General features: G+C 37.4%; 1 protein-coding gene across 2 annotated transcripts in view; it reads left to right on the forward strand.

Moving 5' to 3' along the window:
• Nucks1 (nuclear casein kinase and cyclin dependent kinase substrate 1) overlaps positions 1 to 19,152 on the forward strand; it is a 35,262-nt gene extending 16,110 nt beyond the window's left edge. Inside the window, exons 2-7 of one of the 2 annotated variants that reach the window (XM_023567237.2) lie at positions 3,101 to 3,150; positions 5,105 to 5,210; positions 6,063 to 6,118; positions 9,433 to 9,585; positions 10,517 to 10,663; positions 13,850 to 19,152. In XM_023567237.2, coding sequence (XP_023423005.1) covers positions 3,101 to 3,150; positions 5,105 to 5,210; positions 6,063 to 6,118; positions 9,433 to 9,585; positions 10,517 to 10,663; positions 13,850 to 14,049 — 712 coding nt within the window. In that variant the 3' untranslated portion in view covers positions 14,050 to 19,152. Of the gene's footprint in view, positions 1 to 3,100; positions 3,151 to 5,104; positions 5,211 to 6,062; positions 6,119 to 9,432; positions 9,586 to 10,513; positions 10,664 to 13,849 lie in introns of both variants that reach the window. The other variant, XM_003474788.5, reaches the window with a different exon arrangement.
• Positions 19,153 to 19,375: the final 223 nt, after the last annotated feature.

The following is a 19,375-nucleotide window of genomic DNA, read 5'->3' on the forward strand; positions in this document are numbered from 1 at the left end:
CTTGAAGAGTTGCCTGGCTACAGTGGATTTAGTTTTTTAGACTATCTTTTTAGATCTGTTAAATAACTTAAATCAGTTTTAACTGAAAATGAACTAAAGCCCAGAAAAATTAAATGACTAACTTGAAGTTATAGTGGCAGATCAGAATTCCTAGACTGTCAAGCAACTTAAATCATCAGTTTTAACAGAAAAGGAACTGAAGCCCAGAAAAATTAAGTGATTTGCTTGAAGTTCTAGAAGCCAGCCCAGAATTCCTACTAAGATTCATGTACAGGGAATGGGTTGTTTCATTTCATTCCGTTTCGTTTTGTTGTGTTTTCTGTGTAACAGCTTCGGAGTCTTCATATAAATAGCCTAAAGAAGCAACCATTAATCAGCAAAGTTATTGAGTTAGACAGTGCTTTATGTTGGATCTGCACTTAATCTTGCTGGTAAAGCTAATAATAAACAAGTACCTTACTGCTGTCATGGCAAAGCTTTGAGATGCCTAATACGCTGTCCCTTTGCAAAGTAAACATTCTCAATTTACCCAGTTCTTCATGCGAATCCATCGTTCCTCATTCTGGTATCCATCCTGTGTATGGCTTCATAGGGTATTGCTTGTTATGTGGCACCCCGGATTGAATGATAATATTTTAGTTGCCTCATTACAAGCACAGAGTAAGCTAGATCTATCTATACTTACAAATTTGGAACCTGTACTCATTTAGGAATTAAGATTCAGAACTCCCTGCTTTAGGTCCTGAGGGTGTGGCTCAGTGGGAAGAACACTTGGCTTATGGGTGAGAAGCCCTGGATTCAATTCAATCCCCAACACTGCAAAACTTAAATGTCAGTCTATTTCAGAATCTTGCTAAATTTGAAGAAAAAAAGGGTCCCTCTTTCAAAGAGTTTCCTTTCATTCCATGTCTTGTTTACTTGAGCCCTAATAATCCAAAAAATGGGTCTACATCATGACCATGTTCTGATTTTTCCTGGCATTTATCACTAGAAATCACTCTTAACCATTTGCAGCAGTGCACACCTATCACCCCAGCAGTTCATTAGGAGAAGCAGAAAGATCACAAATTCAAGACCAGACTGGACAGTTTAAGGAGACTCAAAAATAAAAAGGCCAGGGGATATAGAAACAGCTCAGTGATAGAGCATGGCAGGATTTGATCTTCATTACCATGCGCACACACACACACACACATGAATATGGTACATGTTTTCATACTAAGCTGAAAATACTGATTTTTTATTGATTATTTATTGCCAAGATCTTACTGTAATCCAATCTAGCCTTGAACTAGCAATGTAGCCCTGGTTGGCCTCAAACTCATGATCCTGCTTCAGCCTCCTGAGTGTTCAATTTACAGACATGCATCACTATGGCTGGCAAAATACTAGCTTTTAAATATAACTCTTTTTTACGAAGAAGTTTTATGGTGCTGTTGTACTGTGAACATGAAATTCACCATCTCACTTTTAATTGTGTGGTTTAATAGTGTTAAGTACAGACACATTGTTGTACAATGAATCTCCAGGAGTCTTCATCTTGCAAAACTGAAAAAAATTCCTTTTGCTCCCTTTTCTGGTTTCCAGCAACTGTCATTTTATTTTCTGTCCCTGAATTTGACTGCTAGGTCCCTTATGTGAGTGGAATTAATTGTATTTTTAAACTTCTCTATCAGCATGAAATCTTCCACAATACAAATAGCATTTTATTTAATTAGAGCATATTTCATAGTTTTGGTCAAACAAAGAAAAACAGGCAAAATTGTTTAAGAACATTTTTCTTTCTCTTTTCCTAAGACTGAGGATGTGATAAAACCTTTGTCTACATCTGAGTCTAGAGTACATTTTCAGATTTCACCCCGTGCTTTACATAGTGTAGCACACATCTTTAAGTGATGTCTTAAACTATAAGCCAGGAATATTCCTCTCTTCTGGTTGAAGTGTCATTGGCGGCATACATTTATCCTAACCTGTGGTTTGCTTATATCTAGTTGGGTCTTCGGTTGTGCATCTTTTATGTAAAGCTTTTCTGCACGCTAGTGTAAGTTCTAACGTGGAAATTTGTTACATCTCTAAAGAAGGAATTTCAACCTTTCAAAATACAAAGTAGGAAAATGGAAAATAAAATTAGTTTCTGGTGTTAAAAGATATCTTACCTGGTTAGAAGTACTTAAAATCATTTAGAGGCAAGTAAATACATTAATTTGAGCCTTTCATAGTTTTGAAAAATTACATACCCTTTAATAAAAAGAATCTTCGCCTGGTGCAATGAGGTATACCTGTAATTCTAGGTACTCAGGAGTCTTAGGCAATATAATCCTAAATTTGTTAGCCTAGGCAATTTAGCAGGACTCTCTCAAAAAAGGGTGAGGGTGTAACACAGTGCTCCCTGGGTTTAACCTCCAGTGCTACCACCGAATACAGAAAGCATCTTTTGATCTGACCAGTTATTTTCTTTGCTCTTGCATGTCAGGTTTATTTTAGTGTTACCATAATTTTTGTGCATTATAATGTAACTTATTGTAGTTAAAAATTGCTTTTGCTTTGGGGAGGCTTAGCAATAATTTTATCAAGTATCTATACTCATATATATAACAATAAGAATAAAGAACACTTACAACCTTGGCCCTTATCTCTGTGATAAGCTAATGAGTATATGTGGTGAATTGGCTCACTTGACTTACTCCAAATGTTATGGGAGCTGGTTTTGTGGGGAAGAATGATATTTGAGCTGTCACTAAGATGAGCAGCATGAGAAGTGTAGTTTGATACCTTTTAGTTGAAGAGCTGCACTTTGCTGTGACAAAATGTAAAGTAATTGAGCTGAAATATAGGGACTGTTAAAGGTACTTTTCAGCTGGGCAAAATGGCACATACCTTGTGACCTCAGTACCTGGGAGGCTGATGCAGGCGGATCGCAGCAAATTTGAGGCCCAGCCTGAACTACATAAGGACATTCTGTCTCAGAAAACCAAAATAATAGTAATTATCATTACCTTTAAAGAGCTATTTTAATTCTGTTTATGAAGTTAATATGTGTTTTGATATTGTAGAACAGCCTTGCATTTTTATGATCTTAATTAGTCCCTTCTTTCTACAGAAATAGGAAGGTCGTTGATTATTCACAATTTCAGGAGTCTGATGATGCAGGTATGTTCTGTGATTTCAACAAATTGTTCATTGGACTGACTGGTGAAGAACTGCCTGTTTTTGTACTTTTTATGATTTTGGAATAAGAGTTATTTTTTATTTTTACAGTATTTATCCAAATTATGTGCCAACCAAAATAAAAGTTGAACTTGCATTGGTTTTAGTGGAGGTTTTTTTTTTTGTAAATCATTGATAATAAATTGAATAATTTTTTCATAGTTTTAGAATCCAAAAGTTAAATGTCCAGTGTCTGTTACTTAAAATGTCTTCTGCTTGCCAGGCACAGTAGTACATACCTATAACTGCAGTCATTCTAGAGGCTGAGGCAGAAGGATCACTTGCCCAGTGAGGCCAGGCTGGACACATTAAGTTTATGAACTGAGTTTTACCATAATAAAACCTGTACCTTGTGTGATGCTGGGCAGGGCCTAAGGTTTTTACATAATAAAGTAAGATGAGAATTCTATGCATCTACTTTGATTTATGAACTAATTCACATAGAATGAATGTTGTCTTAAAATCTTAACCATAAAAGATTTCTTTAGAGTTGTGTCTTTAAAACTCATTATTTTGTGGATGCATTTACTTTTTCCTGCTTACCTTTCCTATCCTTTTATTTCAAATACAAGTTTATAAAGGTTAGTATGTGCCCTTTGAGCAAACTTAGAAAACACAGAAAGTAATATGGAAAAGTAAAATTGCTACATAACCCTGTATCCTAGAGTTAACACTAGATAAATTATTGCTTTGCATGCTAGGAATTATTCTTTTTTTTTTCAATTCTGGAAACATTTCTAACTAGGAATTATTCTAAATGTTCATGTTTAGTAATTTATTCCTTAGAACAGTCCTGTTATTATGAAATGTATTCTCAATTTAAATTTATGGAAATGGAGGCAAAGATCACATTCAAGGTCTCCTGGCTAACATAGCTATATTTTACCCTTTTGATTGACTCCTAGTCTCTCACCTTTTTAGCTTTAAAAAAAAAATAGTTGAAGCCAAATATGGTTGTTCACACCTATAATCTCAGTACTTGGGAGGCAGACGCAGGAGAATCACTTGCCTAGGAGTTGGAAACCAAGCTGGGCAACATAGTAAAACCCTGACTCCCAAAAAAAAAAAAAAAAAAGTCTATTACAGCAGTGCCTCAGTATCAGAATTTGAGGCTAGCCTAGACTACAATGTGAATTCAAAGCCTACCAGAACTACATGTAAAATCTTTTTTCAAAAACAAAAAAAATGTAGTTGAGGTCTTCCTCCAGAGTTTTCGGTTCTATTCTTATCTTTCTTCTACTTACTTGCAGGTCTCTTTCTCATGTTATTAAAGATCATTTTAAAAATTCCTAGTAATGGTTATTTTTTTTCATATTTATAACTTAGCCAACCATTTAGTAATTGCTGAAGTTCCAGAGCACTTCCAGCTTCTTACCATTGTGTGTGATGGTATAGTACACAATTTGGGCCATACTTTTAACAGAATAATCTTGTTAAATTTTATAGGAATTTTGAATTGGAGGTATTTTCCTGAGCTACCTGAGTATCCAGGATATATAAGGTGGATTTAACACATTGGTTTAAAAGCAATTTGTTTGATGACAGTAATTGTTTTAGGATGTAGGACTAGGTTTTTATTTTCTAAAATGCATGTAATATACGATATTACTTCAATAATCTTCAGATAAATACAAAGGTATTGATATTTGGGTGAGAACAAGGAGGTAATAGCATAAATGGAGTCAAAATTGTGAGACAAGTAGAAAATTTTTTAAAATGAAAGAAACCATTTGGGGAATTCTGTTCTGCTAACCACTTAAATAGGGCAAGGTAATTAATGTCAGTAAATATGTGGTGTGGAGCTTCATCAATTACTAAATGGTTGGATAAGTTATAAATATGTGGCTCTAACGTGTAAATATCATAGTATAGTTAAATTGAAAAATGCTCTGTTTAGATGAAGATTATGGAAGAGATTCAGGTCCTCCCACTAAGAAAATCCGGTCATCTCCTAGAGAAGCTAAAAATAAGAGGCGGTCTGGAAAGAACTCACAGGAAGACAGGTGAGAGTCAGTGTTTCTGTACTGGTTATTCTCCCCACTCTGAAGTTTCTGATCTGTGTGGTGGACTTTGGGGACACTTGGGAGGTACAGTACTGGCTTCCCCTTGGATGGTCTGCATGTCTTACACTGCCTCTCTGCTCTGGGGGGCAGGTTAAGTATAAAAGTGGCCTCTTAATCAATCACTAGTAGAATTTCAAAAGTAATTTATGACCTGTATAAGAATGGAAAGCTGTGAAGGTGGTTTTTAATAAATGAATGTTGTCAGAAATTCTTAAAATCATAAGATATTAACACAGAAGAGTCCCAGTGATTTGCCTGAGATCATACAACAGTTAGTGACAAAGGTGGGACACGAGAACCCAGATTCCCAAGTTAGGACTAGCTGAGGACATAATACATGTATGGTTATACGTTATTTTAGAAAATTCCCATTGAACTTTGAAGCTCCTTTAGTTCATTCTGCAGAGTAGTCTCAAGTTCACTCATATCAGAAATAAAATTTATTAATAAATGATTAATAGGAAATAATTAAAGTGATATATTTTAGTAATTTTATCCCTATCCCTCTATAGAAGATATTTTTCTTATTAAAACTTATAAATAGGCCGATATTGAGATACCTATTTTCCTTTGCAATTTGTTTTTCACATAGATAGAATTATTTTTATTCACCTGCAGCCCTGTAAAGTGAGCCAATAATGGAAGCAGTTTCACTTCTTAAAATCTCTTAGAACATTTTATATATAGAAGAGGTATTTTTTTGGTGTTCTTAAGTCAGATAATCAGATTCATCTTCATCTATACTTTGATCTCAGACTTTTAAGCATTTTGTTTTTCCCCTTTGGCTTATAGTGAGGACTCAGAAGAAAAAGATGTGAAGACCAAGAAGGATGATTCTCATTCAGCAGGTAGTAACCTATTTTTAATATGACAGGTACAAATCTATGTATCTATGTATATATTTACACATGAGACATATTAAAAAGCAATTTTGTATCCACACTGTGCAAATATTGGGATTGCAAAGGTACTTACATCTTCAAAAAGAAAACAGTGATTTCAGTCTTGGTGACTTCTTACAAAATATTCTGAGCCCTACCCTAAGATTTCTTATTCAGTAGGTCTAGACAGGATGTTGAGGGTTTGTTTGTTTTAAGTACCCTCAGATTGTTTTCATGCCTGCTTAAGATTGAAGATCAAAAGAGCATTGACATGGGTAATAGGCATCAAACTAACTGTGAGAGGGGTTGTCTGTGTGTCTTGTGCACATATGTGTGTGGGTGAAAACAGGTCTGAAAAAAGGAGTAATCAACTCTGGGTTGAAAAGCAAAAAAGAAAGTTCAGTCCCACTTTTTTTAGTTGAGAAAGAGTTTTAAAACAGCCACTGATAAAGATTTTTCCCAAGTTTTTTTTTTTTTTTTTGTCTTTTTCCTTTTTATCGGTACCAGAGATCGAACCCACGGCTGCCTGCTTGCAAGGCAGGCGCTTATGCCGCTGACCTAAATCCCCAGCCCCAAAGTATTTATAATATTAGACAATTTTCAACATTGTCATGGATGTGCAAATATTTTTTTTTTTTTTTATTGGTACCGGGGATCGAATTCACAACTGCCTGCTTCCAAGGCAGGCACTTATGCTGCTGAGCTAAATCCCCAGCCCTTTCCCAAGTATTTTAACTTGAAAGAATTAATGCATATTACTGGACCAATACCTTGTTCAATCCCAATTACTTACTGATGATATTTGTTTTTAAATTTATCTTTTTTTTTAAGTTTTTTTTTTTTTGGTCTTTTTTCGTTTTTATCGGTACCAGGGATCGAACCCACGACTGCCTGCTTGCAAGGCAGGCGCTTATGCCGCTGAGCTAAACCCCCAGCCCCAAAGAACTGAGAATTTGACTGGCATGGTGGTACACGTACTTGGGAGGCTGAGGCAGGAGGATTATTGTGAATTGAAGAGCAGCCTAGTTTTCAAAGTGATCTCAAGGCCAACCTGAGCAACATAGCAAGACCTGGTCTCAAAAAGACATACATACACATACAGTGGAGAATTTTATTTATTACTCCTAGCCACTTCATTTTTGACCTAAGTCTTCCTAGATCTCTGCTCTACGAGACTATTTGATTAATGTGTAGCACTAAATTCTAGCCTATACTGAGCTATTTTGCCTTTCTATTTAATTGTTTAACTTCTTATTTAGCTGTTCACAATGAAAATAAATTATATTGACCTTTTAATTATTTAGTGAACTTGTGATATTGATAATGTAATATATACTTTCATTCATTTGCCTTGAAAACCCTAATTTGAATTTTAAAAAATAGATTATTTTGGCACTTCAAGATATACAACCAACTTAGTATCAGTACATCTCCTACTTGTAGGTTTAGTGTAAAGTCCACCTAAGTTGGCTGTAAGTGTCCATTTGCCTCAGATGAGATTTGGCAGTGAAAGAGATCACTTGAATACTGGACATGGAGAGGATCATAGAATTAGGAGTGTTTTCGCCCATGATCTTAGCCAAAAGGCCAGGAAGCGATTCAGGAATGTTTTCAGAAGAATGATAGCTAAACCTTAATAGAATGAGGGAACCAAAAGTTCAAGACTGTAGGTAGAGCTATATTAGGCTATATTACAAATATAGCCTTGTCTAGAGCCAGTAGGCTGACAGATTAATTAAAAAACACAACTCTGTGTTGAAAAACTTTAAAAATTAATCCTGTGTGAAAATTTCATTTGTTTGTTGTGACACTAGAGATTACACCTAGGACCTTCAATCTGAGCTATATCCCCACAGTCATTTTTTAAATTTTAAGACAAGTTCTTGCTAAATTGCCTAGGCTGACCTCAAACTCTATCTTATCTTCCTTCCTTAGCCTCCCAGAATGCTGGAATTACAGGCATGGACCACCATGCCAGGTTTGGGGTTTTTTTGTTAGTTTTGTTTTTGTTTTTTGAAACAGCATTTCACAATGTAATTCAGGTTTGCCTTGAATTTACTGTGTAGTGGAGGCTGGCCTTGAACTCATGGCTACATCTCCGGAGTGCTGGGATTACAGGAGAGAGAGCCCTCACAATCAGTTTATTTTTTGTCTTTTTCTTTTTTACCGGTACCAGGGCTTGAACTCATGACTGCCTTCTTGCAAGACAGGTGCTTATGCCACTGAGCTAAATCCCCAGCCCCTCACAATCAGTTTATTCTATTAAGTTTTTTAGTGGGTACTGCGAATATAATCCAGGACATCATACATGCTGAGCAGGTGCTCTACCACTGAGTTGTATGTCTGGCCCTGAAAGTAATTTTTATAAGCTCGTCCAGAGAACCTTAGATAATTTATCTAAATGTATATTTTAAAGGTTTCTCTCTATCCACTCTACTTTTTTTTTTTAACTTTTTATCTGTACTGGGGATCCAACTCACGACCGCCTGCTTGCAAGGCAGGTGCTTATGCCGCTGAGCTAAATCCCCAGCCCCTCTCTATCTACTTTAAGTTGAAAAGAGAATTAAAATTCTCTTTACCCTGTTCATTGTAAAGGGCATGTGTTTGTTCAGTGATACTGGGCACTGAACCTAAGGCTTTCACACATTCCCCCTCCCCCCCATGCCCCTTGGGTCTTGCTAAGTTTCCTAGGTTAAGCTTGAACTTGCATTACAATCTTCCTGCCTCAGTTTCCCAGAGTGCTAGAGTTATAGTAATGGTTTTTCTGACTTTAGCTTCTAAAAGCAGTGAACTTGAATTTGAATATAATTGAGAATTTTAGGGAAACCAATGATAAAAATTTAAAGTATGTTATAGGAAGCAGATGGTCATACCTTAAATCAGCTTCATTATTCCTTAGTCTTTTTAGGGCGTAATAATGGTATATACATTGCATATTGTATATATACGCATACATGTACTTACATTATTTCTTTCAGCTTCTCACACTAGTGAGATAATACAGTGTTTATATATGTGTGTCTGATTTGTATTATTCCTTAAAATGAAATGTCTAAGTTATTTTTATGTGTATGTCATGGGTATATAGAACCATTCATTTCTTTTCAGTGAACTTTAGTTTCCCCTTTGTGAATGTTGTAGGAATTTTTAAGGATAGAATTTACTGTCATACAGTGAAAGTTGCAGGTTATATCCTACATACATCATGATGTTGGCTTTTTTAGGTATTCATTCATTGCATCATGAAACTTTTAACCAGTTTTTTGAAACTTATATTACAGAGGACAGTGAAGATGAAAAAGATGATCATAAAAATGTGCGCCAGCAGCGGCAGGCAGCATCTAAAGCAGCTTCCAAACAGAGAGAGATGCTGATGGAAGATGCAGGTAGTGAGGAAGAACAAGAGGAAGAGGACGAGGCACCATTCCCAGAGAGTACGTGAAGCTGGCCAGTGATTGTAGTTTAGGGCTTTAATTTATTTATTTTTGTCTTTTTGAGACAGGGTTTTGCTATGCAGTTCAGGTTGACCTTGAGCTCACTTTGTAGCCCAGGATGATCTCAAATTTGCGATGATCTTCCTGCCTCAACCTCTTGCTTGCTAGGATTACAGGAGTGCGCCACCATGCCCAGCTAATGATTGTACTTTTTAAATACATGGTATTCAAATACTAAATGAGGGCTGGGGTATAGCTCAGTGGCACAAGCACCTGCTTGGCAAGAGCAAAGTCCTAAATTTGATTCCAAAAAAAAAAAAAAAGACAAGCACTAAATAAGTAAGTATTAGATTTAAGTTACACATGGTGACTGAGGCTTGTATTTTAGCCTCTCAGAGATATAGATCTCTTTTCTCCCCACCAAAAGAAAAAATAAACAAACCAAAAACCATGACAGTTTCAAATTTTAGATATTTCAGAGATTATTTGGGTCAGTTATATGTATTCTGTAGTTATCATTTCATTTATTCGAAATTGGACCAAAAGTTAAATTGCAGTTTAGTTTTTGCCTGCTGTCAATCAGTACTGATTCTTCAAACAAGTCAGTCATGTGACCTTCATGTGAGGTGTTTGCCAAACCCATTTTACAGATAGCGCAATGACCATTCCAGCCACATTGGTAGTGCAACTACACATAGAATCCAGCATGTTTGACTCCCAAATCTCATCCTTGAGTCATTCTTAGCAGTCTTTGCCTTTGTTCACTTGGAAGGATGTCTACATTAAGTTGGACATTGAAATTCTTCTTTCTGGGGCTGGAGATTTAGCTCAGCGGCATAAGCGCCTGCCTTGCAAGCGTGTGGCTACGAGTTCAGTCCCCGGTACTGCCAAAAAAAAAAAAACAAAAGAAATTCTTCTTTCTTCTCAGAAGATTCCGGCAGTGATGAAGATTTCCTAATGGAAGATGATGATGATAGTGACTATGGCAGTTCAAAAAAGAAAAACAAAAAGATGGTTAAGAAGTCCAAACCTGAGCGAAAAGAAAAGAAAATGCCCAAACCCAGGCTAAAGGCTACAGGTGAGCTCTGCAATAATAAAATTACTACTTTAAAGATTTTCAAGTACCAGTATTTTCTCCACAGAAATCATTCATGAAATGTCACCACTGGCATGATACTTAGGAGGAGTACAAGAAACCTGAAAGGACCCTATCTTCTACATATGGAAGTATCACTTCTTATAAGGACTTTAGCACCTCTGAGAGTCCAGTGGGCTAAGCCATGGTCTTCCAACTATTACCATAATAGCAAAATTTAGAAATTTGTTTCAGCCACAGTAGTGGGAACATGGTGTCACCATAGTGTTCCTGCCCTCTTCAACTGATTTCACGATCTCAGCAGACTTGACATTGAGAAAATGTGCAGACCTCCAGCAATACATTCAAGTTCTATATATCTCTACCCTGTCATCTGTATTATTAGAATAAAGTCACTAGACACAATCTCATTTTCTCTGAGCCCTATAGCTCTAGATTTGTTTTTTTTTTGTTTTTTTTTTTTGTATAAGTGAATTTTATTTTATTGGACTTTTTTTCTTTTTTTTTGTACCAGGAATCAAACTCAGGACCTTGCGCTTACCAGGCAGGCACTTTTACCACTGATCTATATCCCCAGCCCCTGTGTATAAGTGAATGTTATTCTGGCAAATAGAATTCGTTTTGTTGTTGTTTTGTTTTTTTTATTTTTCCCCTTCTCATTAGGAATAATGGAACTATCAGAAGTTATTCGTGCATTTTCCTCTTTTTGACCAGTCCATCTGTCTCTTTATACACACACACACACACACACACACACACTTAAGTTGCTCAGATGGGACTTGAATTTTAAATCTTCTGCCTCCAACTCCCAGGGTGCTGGGATTATAGGCATGTACCCCACCACACACGGCTTTTAATCCACCTTTCTTTTTTTTTTTTTTTTTTTTTTTTTTTGGTCTTTTTCCTTTTTATTGGTACGGGGGATCGAACTCACGACTGCCTGCTTGCAAGCAGGCGCTTATGCCGCTGAGCTAAATCCCCAGCCCCTAATCCACTTTTTAAATATAAACATTTTGATCATTAGCCCATCACTTGCTTTTAGCCCAGGCTTGGTGACACATACCCGTAACCCCAGAACTTGGATGGCTGAGACAGGAGCTTTGCCTTGAGTTGCAGCCCAGCCTATAATATGTAGTGAGACCCTGTCTCAAAAAACAAATTAAAAAAACAAAGACTTTAATTTTATAAGCCTCTGAGATGCGCATTTTCTATAGCACCATGTTTCTTTTTCAAAAGCATTGTAGTGTGAGGCCACACATGTAGGGGGCCTGCAGGAGGTGCCTAGGGCCTCGTGGGAACCCAGCCTGACCAGGGCACAGACTTGGCACTGGCTTAGGTGCCCTCCCCAAAGCCTTGTCCCCCACCTCCCTATGCTACTGCCTCCTGCCCACCACAGCCACGTTCGTGTTTTTCAGAGAAGGAGCTGTGCCTGGCCTCTTGGGCTGAACCCTGCTACTGTCAGCAGTATGTTTTGGAAATGTGGGCCAGCTTGCAGTAGATCCTATTATTTCTACACTGAACATGTCTAAGATTGGTTACTTCTGTTCTGATTGTCTGTGTCAGTGCTTGGAAATAATCCATATGTAACAGCAGAAAATTCAACAGAATTCATTATAAATGCTAAAGTGTAGTTGTTGTTTTGAGAAAATTAGTGACTTTTTAAGTATAAATCCAAGTCATTCTGTGAAAAACATCTTTCCTAGGTAAAAGTAGCAGGTTTGCCAGAATTACTGTTTTTTGTAAACAGTTACTCACTCGTAACCGTAGAATGACCTGCATCTTCACAGTACCTGCTTGCTTGCTTACACTTTTTTTTAATGCCCTCCCCACACACACCAGGGATCAAACTCACGACCACCTGCTTGCAAGGCAGGTGCTTATGCCACCGAGCTAAATCCCCAGCCCGCTTGCTTACACTTTGTGTGCAAAAAGTATTTAAAATAAAATACAGAGCCTTTGGACTCCAGGTGATGTGTAAAAAATAAACTACCAAGAAATGGAAAAAACTTTGTGCATTCCTGAAATAAGTGATTCTGATTACTGTGTCCAGATTCCAGAAGGAAAGATCACAAGGACACTCTACAAGGAAAGTTCTAAAGAAATCCAGATGATATTCTGCTAAGATTTGTTTCCAAAGTGGGCAGCATCCCAGATGGATTGGGTCTTGCTGAGGGTCCTAACAAGTGCCTCCAGATGATCAGACTAAAGTGAACAGTGATAAATGACTGCACTGTCTACCTTGCCATGGAAAATACCGGGTTCTTGAAAATTAGTCTTTGGCAATGGTCTTCACCCTGTACTTTATAAAAATCTGTTCTCAGTTTTATGTCCCAATGCTTATTGTAAACACAACTGTACTACCAGAGAATGTATTAGGATGTAGACACTTTTCACAGAAAATGTCAAAGAAAAATAGATGACTTTCCATTCCTTTCAATATGTACAACAAATGTAAAATTTATAAAATAAAAGCACTGTTGTTAACGTAACATTAGAGTGTAAATTTAAAAAATGAGCCAGTGTTGGACTGGCAATTTAGCCCAGTGGCATAAGTGCCTGCCTGGCAAGCAGGAGGTTGTAAGTTTGATCCGCGGTACCAAAAAAATAAAAATAAAAATGAGTCAGTGTTGTGGTGACAGGCATCTATAATCCCAGCACTCTGGAAGGCTGAGGAGTATCACAAATTCAAGTCTAGCCTGGGCAATTTAGTAACTTAGCTAGTAACTGTCACAAAATAAAAATGACTGGGGCCATAGCTCAAAGCAAAGACCAAAGTTCAATCCCTAGTACTTTTTTAAAAAAAAAGATTGGCTAAATGAGGCACATGCAGAGACATCACAGGGCACTCCATATGTAATTGTTTTTCTTGTACTAGGATTGAATGCAGGGCCTTATGCATGCTAGGGAAACATTTTGCACTGATGTTCATCCACAGCCATTGTTTTTGTTTTTATGTATTAATTAAACATTCACCAAAATGATTACAAACTACTACAGCATCTTGGAATAATTTGTCATGACCTGATTAGAAGCTGAGATTATGTGTATACCATCGTGCCCGCCTTACTTTTGAGGAAGTTGGAATGTTATTTACAGATTTTATTCTGTTGTTCATAGCTGATTTCTATTAAAGACATTCTCTTCTCCTAATGGTTATTTTTCTTTCAGTGACGCCAAGTCCTGTGAAAGGCAAAGGGAAAGTGGGTCGCCCCACTGCTTCCAAGGCATCAAAGGAAAAGACTCCTTCTCCCAAAGAAGAAGATGAGGAACCCGAAAGCCCTGCAGAGAAAAAGGCATCAGCAAGCCCCCCACCTGAGAAGTCTGGAGATGAAGGGTCGGAGGACGAAGCCCAGTCTGGGGAGGATTAGAAGTGCTCATGGTTTGGGGAGAGATTTTATTAAAAAAACAAAAACAAAAAAAAAAAAAAAAGAAGAAGAAAAAAGAGGGGAAAAAGAGAGCCTACTTAAGATAGAACATGGTTTTGGCTATGGCTTGACTTATGGGCTTTCAGTGCTTTTTTCCATTTGTTGAAAATAATTTTTCTCTCTTCCCCTCTCTCCCTCTTTTCCCTCTCTTTTGCACTTCCTCTCTTTCTCCAGAAAACCATTGTATATGGAAGTGTTTTAAGTTTCTTTTTTTGTGTCTATTGGTCCTCTCTTTGCCACCACCTGTTTCCCAATGAAAGCCATGTCAGATTAATCACTGGACTGACTGCTCCATCTTTTTCTTTGTAATGGAAGATGCACCACATATGTGAAGCAATATGATCTGAGATGGAGACTATGGGAACTTTGCTTTTGGCTAAAATGATACAGCAAGTTGAATAGTAATCAAAAAACATAGACAGATTTTAGTTAAAAATAATTGCTTCTTTCTCTGCCTGGACTTCTAAAAAATCAATTGTCATCTAATACAAGTTTATATATCTATATACATAAGTATAAATATCTAAAAGAAATCATGACTCTAAACTTCCACTGATGAGTCCAGTAGGAGATAAAGGTGAATTCTGAATTATTACTAAAAGTACTCATATTTTTTACCTTAGTGGGTAGGTATGGAATGGTGGGGATACCCGGCCTTGTTTGGGGGTGTGGGTTTTCATTTTTATTTCGTCATTTATCTCAAAGAGACTTGGAGCCCGTGATCCTGTTTTCCTGCTAGTCTTTAATGACCTTAGAAAATACAGGGGCTGCCAAAACTGAAATCACTCTTGATTTCATACTTTAAATTCTAATAGGTCATGTTTTAAAAATATGTATCCTGTTTTTTGGATAAAATTTCCTAAGGATAAGAGAAAGAGAAAAAAAAAATTCTAGAACTTAAATGGCATGGTGGATCTACACAGCACAGTGGGTTTCTTTTCAAGCTGACAGTGTTTAGGTTTTACACAAAAGTTCTGGCTAATGTGAAACTCAGTCACAAAGGATTGAGATACTTCCTTTATGAAAACAGAATTGAAATTCTTTTATGCTATACATGTGCATTCAGATCCCATGGGCCATGCTGTTTTTATTTGGGGATAGAACATTTTCCTCTTTACACCCAGATCTTCCCGGGGTCTTTGTAGAAACGTGCTATGAGATACATCTGTCCGCTTCCTGCTGCTGCATAGAGCACCGCTGCACTCCCGACCCAGTGCCTGGCAACACTTCCGGGCTCTGTGCACATACTGACAGGAGGGAGGTTTATTATGTGCCCCTTTCATGTTACTGTTTTGTTCTGACCCCCACTTATTGCTCATGTTTCTTAGAGCGGGAGGCTGAGACTCAACTGGACTAGATAACCCTTTGTGTTTTTTGGAGGCCCGTGTGCCGATGGTAACAGGATTTTCCCATGCCTTAGGAGAGTGAGTCAGGAGATAGGTCCATAGGTTTGAGCTTCCACAGCCTCATACTGTGCACTAGTAGGAGCAAAGTTCAAGGGTCCTAGTAGGTTAATAAATTGGAAAGTTAGAGAAATTTAACTTTGCTTTTTTTCTTTCTGCCTTTTAATCTAGAATTGCTTCCTCAATAGTCTATTTTTGTGGTTTTCTTTTTGTCTTTTAAGTGGCAGCAGTATGTTTTCCTCAGACAGTGTGGCTTTCCTGCAGGTATTCCCAGGACAAAGGGTTTTATTTTTTGTTCTTTGACAAAGCGTTATTTAAATATGTTTACTCTACACTTTAAGGAATATTCTTAACTCTGATTTTGTAAAAAACACCAGTGTCAGAGTAATTTCCTTGTTGCACTGTATGTTAACAAAGAGTGTTTAGCACATGGCCAAAAATACAGCGCTTGAATAGAAGTACCATTGGTTTATTACCTTACATGATGTTTAAATTTATAGTCATGAGCATTGTAATGAGGGCGTTAAGGATTGTTCTGTTTGCTTCAGTTTAGGTGTCCAATTTTAACAAAAGAAGATTTGTGTTCATAGAGTAAAAGACCTGTCAGTGTTCCCACCGTGCACTTCTGTTTTGTCTTACATTCCTAGTATCATTTGCGCTTTTCTTAGGTATGTTTTATGCAGATCGTAGAGAGGCTCTTTTTAAACCTTAGCCTTGTTTTTGTGTTGCAACAGTCTCTTTAAAACATGAGTGCACTAACATCTCTGTGACATATGCACATTAAGGTAATCATGTCTTCTGGGCTGTGTGATTTGATTTGGTTTCTTTAGAAACTCTTAAAACTAATTCATTAGATCAGAAGCTGTATTCTCTATTTCTGATAGGCTGGGCAGAAGGACCTGTGTCCCTAAGTGAGATAGGCTTTGAAAGACTTGCTTTTTCCACTTCATTTAAGCTGCTCTAGTCTTCCCTCAAATCCTGCATGCAAGTAAGAGGACAGAAACTCAACTGGAAACAGTTTGATAGGCTTGAAAACGGAGTTTGGATGCTTTACAGCTGAAGCGGGTAGTGGCTGGCCATTATCACTTCCCCTTGGCCAAACCTGCTCTTCTTTCTAGTGTGCCCATGGTGAAGTGGCAGTAGCATTCACTGCCTTACTTTGCAATGCTCAGGAAGTAGGACATTGACCTTGAAGGTGCTTGTTTGTATCTGAAGTCTAAGCTCCCCTAGGTTTACCTCTGTAACAGATTTTGGCAGCTATGCTGACTGACACTACATTCTATTTTAATTCTTAAAGTTCTTTTGTGCTCTCCTCCAGCTAGAAATGGGTAGTTCCTGTCTTTCTTGTTGGTAACTTGCCGATGCTTTTAGCCGTTCTCACCTCAAGTGGAATTGGGAGTGGACCCAAGAGTAAATTTTAATCTCAGTGATGGAAGATGTGCCCTGCTTTCTAAACCTTTCATAGCTCCACTTCATATTGATTCCATGAAGGAAGAATATTGGGTGTTTCCTTGTTTCCTGAGGAGATGAGTGGAAATCTTGATCCTGAAGAATAGTACAGTAGTTGTATTCTCTTGAAGGAGCTTTGGGTAATGATTTTTTTTTTTTCCACAGTAACTGATTTGCCCCAGTTTAATTCTGAAATTTAGTACTGGGAACTGGTTCAGACACCATTTTCTTACAGGTAATAAGTCAAGATGGAAATTGAGATTACAATCTAATAAGCTTTTTGATATTCATGAATATGGTCAGTTAAAGTGAACTTGATACTAAAAAACAGTTTGTATCAGTGAGCATTCAAATAACAAGTGGGTTTTAAGAGTTCTGGTGGGAATGGAATAGTGCTTTTTAAAAAAAAAACTAGTTTTAAGAGATGCTGTTTTGAGAGTTAGAAAGGCAAGAGCAGAATGTAATAACAGGAGCAATGGGGAAGACTTTCTTTTGATCATGTAGCCATGTAGCTCTTGTAGTAAGCAAATGCCAGTTTGAACTGTTCATTCTTTGCCTATATCAGCAGTAGGAACCCTGAAAAAGAAAAACTTCCCTGGGAGATTTCGGAAAGGAAGAAACTTGGGCCGTGGTCTTTATGGAGTTTATACTGAGATACTTAACATCTCCTGCCAAAGAGTGGAAAAAACAAACTGGTTGCTCTTGAGGGTCCTGTTCTCTCTGGATGAAGCTGAATCTATGTGGAAATACAGTTGGTTTATTGTTTGCATATTGGGACACCAAGCTATCTTATCGCTAGATTTCAGTCTCACCTCATTTTCCCTTTGTCTTGGATAAACTCATAAATGATTCTTTTTGAATATCAGATCTGCAATTTATACTTCAAAGCCTAATTCATGAAACTCACAGTGGTGCTGACTGTAATAACCACTATTGGGAAAAATCCCAAATACCTGCCTGTTGCCATGCCAATGGAGTGACTGATGGGTGACATCTGTCAGAGCATGCTTTATGTGGCTGGTGGAAGGCCGCCGCTGTGCAGACACTTTGTACATCAGGGTTGAGGGAGGGTTTTCTAGATTATGGGGTGGGGGTGGAACAGGGATTTTTTTTTTTTTTTTTTTTTTTTTTTGCTCCTTTTTTGATGGGGTGTGGGAGTATCGTACTCAGCTTATGCCCTAAAATAACATGTATAAAAACCCCTGAAGTATTGTGTGGGTGTGTGTATGAGTGTGTGTTTGTATACGTCTAGCAAATTAAATCTTTGTCTTCTGGAAATTAGTGAATTCTTTTCTTTTTTTCCTCCAGAAGTATTTGTTACAAGATTTGTAAATAAGAGCTCTACTTAGTTTGTTTACCATGAACGTGTTGCAACAAACCTTATACACCTAATTCCTGCAAGGCTTGAGGAGAGGCTAAGACTTGCTAGGGTAAGCAGCAGCCAAATTCTCCGTGATCGTTTGCCTTGATTTGTGTTTTAGACTTTTCATTTTGCCAGCTCAAAAACTCCTAGTTCTCCTTGATTTTAGTCCTTAATCTTTTATGTTCTGAGCAGGAAGGGTAAAGGAGGAACCTGCTTAAACATATGAATTAGTCCATGGGCTGAGACTGGGCGTCCTTTTCTTTACAGCGTCGCTAGATACATGATCAGACACCAGAGGGTTGGGCATTCTTGCAATACCTTAATAGTGCTGAATCTGCAGCATGGTACTAAGGAAGTTAAAGTTTGAATGTAACCACTTTATTTAAAAGGTTTTTTCTTTAATTTAAATGAAATAGGGTTGAAGTGAACATGATTTTGTTGACCATGTTCGTGAATTATAGATGCAACATGCATTGGTAGAATCGTGTGATGGTCTTTTGTGATACTTAATTTTTACATATCCCAGTCTCTGTATGTATCTGCATAGACAAAAAACAAACACCTGCTTTACTTTTATTGAAGGGTTTCCAGGACTGCGTGTCTGCTCCTGAGCTTCGTTTTAAGTATGTGTATCCTTTGCTTGTATTTTGTATTAAAAAATAAGAAAAAGAACCCCTTATCGTTGAGCATGTTGGCATTGTCCCCTTTATTTTTCTCTTTTTGGGACATATGAAGCAAGTTATTCTTTTTCTGTATCTTTTTTTTTCTTTTGTAAACTTTTTTTCTGTTTTGTTTAAAAATGGCTTTATAAAAGGGCTTTTATAACCCAAATGTGTGCTTTGTGTACTTTTTGTAACACTTTGAAGCCATACACAGACACAGCTGATAAACTATAAGTACATCAGCTCCCAGTCCATCCTGATTCGAGGACGGTGTTTTCCCAGCTAATTTAGAGACCACAAGGGACTGCCCTGGTGTTGGAAAAGAATCTTACTGAGAAAGCAAAGCTTTTGTCAAGCAGTGCCTAAGAGCATGGACTTGAGACAGAAATTTC

This window comes from Cavia porcellus, unplaced genomic scaffold, assembly GCF_034190915.1.
Source record: "Cavia porcellus strain 051 isolate PalLab524CR breed Dunkin Hartley unplaced genomic scaffold, mCavPor4.1 scaffold_29, whole genome shotgun sequence".
Classification (NCBI taxonomy): Eukaryota; Metazoa; Chordata; class Mammalia; order Rodentia; family Caviidae; genus Cavia; species Cavia porcellus.